At 30.4% G+C, this 4,881-nt stretch overlaps 1 protein-coding gene across 1 annotated transcript; it reads right to left on the bottom strand.

The window, feature by feature from the left end:
* Positions 1-698: 698 nt before the first annotated feature.
* Positions 699-2,785, bottom strand: LOC133804712 (uncharacterized). The gene is made up of 5 exons (XM_062242855.1): positions 2,561-2,785; positions 2,248-2,466; positions 2,078-2,170; positions 1,897-1,998; positions 699-1,280 (listed from the first exon to the last, which is right to left on the bottom strand). Exons 1-5 carry the CDS (start codon positions 2,654-2,656, stop codon positions 1,218-1,220), a joined length of 573 nt encoding a protein of 190 aa, XP_062098839.1. The 5' UTR covers positions 2,657-2,785; the 3' UTR covers positions 699-1,217.
* Positions 2,786-4,881: the final 2,096 nt, after the last annotated feature.

The following is a 4,881-nucleotide window of genomic DNA, read 5'->3' as shown; positions in this document are numbered from 1 at the left end:
TGACTGAATAACTATTTTACAAATATACATATATATATATATAAATAAAATATTAACTGATGACAAAGAAATAAGATGAAAGATTAGAGTTAGAATCTTGGATCCCCTTGATTATTATTTTTTTTTTGGGACAGATTTATGGTTAACTTATTGTGTAAAATAAAACACTACAAAAAAGGGGACTTGCGCCGGCAAAAATATGGTTTTGCGCCGACAAAACCCAGTAAGTTTTTGCCGACGCAATTTTGCGCCGCCAAAGAATCGCGTCGTATCTCCATCGCTAATTTCACTTTTTCCGACGCAAATGTAATGCGCCGGCAATGGTATTTTTTGGCGACGAAAAAATACGCCGATAAAAATAAAGATGCGCCGGTAAAAATTTTTGTCACGATGTTGTGGAAAACACTTTTAGTGGCGCAATAATGCGCCGGCAAAAGTTGACTTTTTTAGTGGCGCATTTTTGCGCAGGGAAAAGGTGTATATGTGAAGTTACGATTGAAACTTTTTGCCGACGTAATTTTGCGCCAGTAAAAGTATTTTTAAAATAATAATTTTTATTAAATTACTAATATTATTTTCAATATATTAATATTAATTAATAATTTTCAATTTTAATATATTAATAATTATTTAATTTTTTAGTAATATTATTTAATTAGAAATAAAATTAAAATTTTATAAATAAATAAATAAAAAATTACAACTATTAATATTTATTGTCTCCACCAAACATGAAAATATAAAAGTAATTTAGTAAAATAAATGTCTCATAAATTAAACTTTAAATAAATAGAAAAAAAGTTCTACAAATGAGTACTGCCCGCCTCATCATTCCCGCCCCCGTCAGCATCATCGTCCTCGTCCGAATCCTGGTCTGGTAAGTCAACAGTAAAACCAGGAGCCAATTCACCAACCTGCTTCAACATAGCACTGAGCAGGAGATCTTGACGCCGTTGACGACTCTCAAGTTTAGTCGTATGCTTCTTTAGGTTATGATTTTCTAGCATAATGTCCTGATTTTGCTGCAAAATGGTGTCCACTTCAGGTGGCAATTGCCCGGACATTTGAGAAGTTAACGAAGATGCTGCCCTCTTTGCGCCAATTGTCTTCAACCTAGGCAACCCCCCAAACCCTTTCTTATAACGCGAGCGGGGTCCAAGGACATCCGTGACAATATCCATATCAGGCGGGAAATGACCATCGACATTATCGCCGACTCAAGAAGCAGCAAATGATACAGGGGCCGTACTCTGCGATGCTCGACGCTCGGTCATCTCATTCTGCACAATAAAAAGCACGTATTTCGAATTCCAATATAACATTATTTGAAAACCTAACTTATAAATTTTTAATATAACAACATATAAAATATAATTTTATTATCTATCTGCCAACATCCTATCATTAATGACTGCAGACCAGTGATTGAAAAAGAATGTAATTAATTTTGTTCCCGTATCAGGGAGCAAGTGGGCTAAAGTAAATTTGGTCATGAAAATCCATATCTGAATCAAAATCATGAAGATGTTGTTGATATATACGGCAAATGCAGTTAATTCCATTAATGGGGAATTTACGTCTCCAAACATATACATCAACTATATTTGCATGTTTTTTATTCAGATATGGATTTTCATGACCAAATTTACTTTAGCTCGCAAGCTCCCTGATACGGGGACAACATTAGTTACATTCTTTTTTTATCTTAGTCCACAATCATTAATCATAAAAATATTGGCACATAGATTATAAAGATTTCATTGTTAAAAAATTAATTAATAATTAATAAATAATTACTAATTGACAACAACCAATTAATAATTAATATTTATTAATTATTTACTAAACTATTTTAAAGTTAAATGTTCATAAATTAGTTAAGGTTATGCAACTTACATGTTTTGTCACCACTGCATCACTAATCCACTTATCCTTCTTCTTGTGGAGGTGCTCGAATGTGTCGATCATGCTCGGGAGCTGGCCAGTAGATGAGTCCATCTAAAAAAGCAAATTATTTAAACATTGTGACATTTATAATATTTTCGTAAATGTAAGGATATAGGTTATTATATTTTACGTGATCATAAACATGGGCAACGATAGATTTGGAACCGTGTCCTCCTGGTATGGTCATTTTAGCTCGAGCTTCTTTATTTTTCTTCGATATACACTTAAAAAAGAAAACAGTACTCATTAATCTAAATTGTAATTTTATAATTAAAAATTAATGTAAAATCTACGGCATACCTGGTGAGAATCAGAAGCCCAAAAATCACACAGAATTGCCCAATCAGAAGAAGTAATCGACACAAAAGGTTTTGACTTCGCTCTCTCATTGTCCACCTCTCCTCCAACATCTACCCAGTGTTTCTTCATCGTGTGGCGCCAATCAGTCAGATGTTTTTGCATTTGTCTTACCATGACATCGTTGATTACCGGATTGTCTTCTGGATAAATGAATTTTTCCTAAAATCACAATTAAAATTGGAATTTGTTAAAATATTATGAAGATAGACAAAATATTTAATAATGAGTTATTAAAGGTTTAAAAAATGCTTACAGATAGTCTCTTTCGAATAGCTTCGATATCAGCTGGTTTTACTTGTTCCCAAGTTAGTGTAGTTGGGGGTACGGTGCTACGCAAATAACGAGCCATGGAATTGTTGAACCATTTACTAACAAAATTTGGGCAGCATAACGACAATATTTCAAACTATCCCAAAAATTGAAAAACCTACAAATTAAACACATATATACCCAGAATATTCCCAGATCATACAAAACATATATATGCATTAACAAATACATCAATTTACATATATACAAATATTTAACCACAAAAAAACATATACCAAAACTAATTTTTTTTATTAATACAAAAAAAATTATTAAATACATATTTACAAAAATATCACATTTAATATAAAACAATTTAAAAATATGAACATACATTATTAATCTGGTTTTTTTAAGTTCATACTTTAACTAAAATACATATATCGCAAAATACAATATAATAAATATTAACAAGCAAAATTAAACAAATACATATAACACATTAAAATAAAATAAAAATTCATATTCAAATCTGTTTTTTAAATTTTACAAAAAAAATTAATAAATACAAAAAACATATATTATAAAAGTAACTTAAATATAGTTGTTATTAAGATAAACAAATACATATAAAGCATTAAAATAAAAATTAATGTTAACGACTATATTTTTTGTAATTAATGTTAATTTTCGTAAGACTAACAAAATTTGGGCAGCATAACAACTATATTTTAAACTATCCCAAAATTTTATAAAACCTACAAACTACACACAAAAATATACATAATATTACTAGATCAATATACAGAATATTCCCAGAGCATGCACAACATAAACGTATATTTACTTAAAATTTCTAAAATATGATTTTTAATTGCTAAAATTTAATCTTATTATAATACCAAATCTAATCTCATAATCTTAAGATTAATCGAATACTAATTAAATTAATTTCTAATTATGAGATTATATTAGATCATCTAATGTAATTATTTTTACTATACTATCATGCACAACATAAAATTTGAATTTTTTCTTTTACCTCTTATTTTGAAATTTAAAACAGAAAATAAAAATTAAAAAAAAACAAAAAACAAAAAACAAAAATTAAATCATATATAAATAGAAATAAATAAATAAAAAATACAAAAATACAAAACAGAAAAAAAAAACATAAATATAAATATAACCATATACATTTTTCGGTTTAAATATATATATATTAGTTTATATATAATATATATATTAATTTAAATATATAATATATATATATCAAATTATATATAATATAATATATATCATTTTATATATAATATATAATATAATATATATCGGTATATAATATACATATAAGTTTATATATCAGTATATTATAATATATAATATAACATATATATATAATATAACATATATAAATATATATATATCGGTATACCCTCGGTTCGGTCGGCGTGGTGGTCCGGTGGTGGCGCGGTGGTCCGGTCGGCGTACTAAAATAGAGAAACAAAAAATGAAATGAGTAGAAAATTTAGGAGCAAAACAAACAAAAAAATAAAACAACTTACACTTGAGAGAGATAGAGCCATTGAAGAAGATATTGTTTGAAAAAAAAAATGAGAGAAAGAGCGTCGGAGAAATTAACAGAGGAGAGAGAGAGAGAGAGTTTGTTCTGAAAAAATTTGAGAGTGAAATGGGGAAGAAGAAGGCTTGCGGCTGTGATAAATCGTTATGACTTTTGCCGGCGCGTTTCGTTGCGCTGGCAAAAGTAAAAAAATGCGCCGGTAAAGGCACTTAGTAAACCCTACCACAAAACGGCGTTGTTTTACTAATGCCTTCTTTTGTCGGCGCATTTTATGACTTTTGCCGGCGCAACGAAACGCGCCGGCAAAAGTATACTCACCTACTTCTTCTAAACGTGCAAAATTCAAAAACACGTTGACTTTTGCCGGCGCGTTAGGTGAAATGCGCCGGCAAAAGTTTGTGGGTTTTACATATAAAAATCTGATTGGACTTTTCCCGGCGCAATTCGGGGTTGCGCCGGCAAAGATACTCCATTTTTAAAAGTGATCACGCAACCCCAGAATTGCGCCGGGAAAAGTCACCTTTGCCGGCGCAAATTTGCGCCGGCAAAGGTGCTTGTTTTTGCCGGCGCAATTCGCCAGTTGCACCGGTGAAAGTTGCTTTTACCGGCGCAATTCGGAATTGCGCCGGCATAAAGCTTATTTCTTGTAGGAGGGAAAAAAAACCAAAATTGGGTAAACAAGTATTATTAATTAACTCTCTCTTTCGAACCCTTCTATAAATAGGGACTCATTGAGCTTTTAA

Source organism: Humulus lupulus, chromosome X (genome assembly GCF_963169125.1).
Source record: "Humulus lupulus chromosome X, drHumLupu1.1, whole genome shotgun sequence".
Classification (NCBI taxonomy): Eukaryota; Viridiplantae; Streptophyta; class Magnoliopsida; order Rosales; family Cannabaceae; genus Humulus; species Humulus lupulus.
Note: the sequence above shows the minus strand (reverse complement) of the source record. Positions and strands in the feature narration are given on the sequence as shown.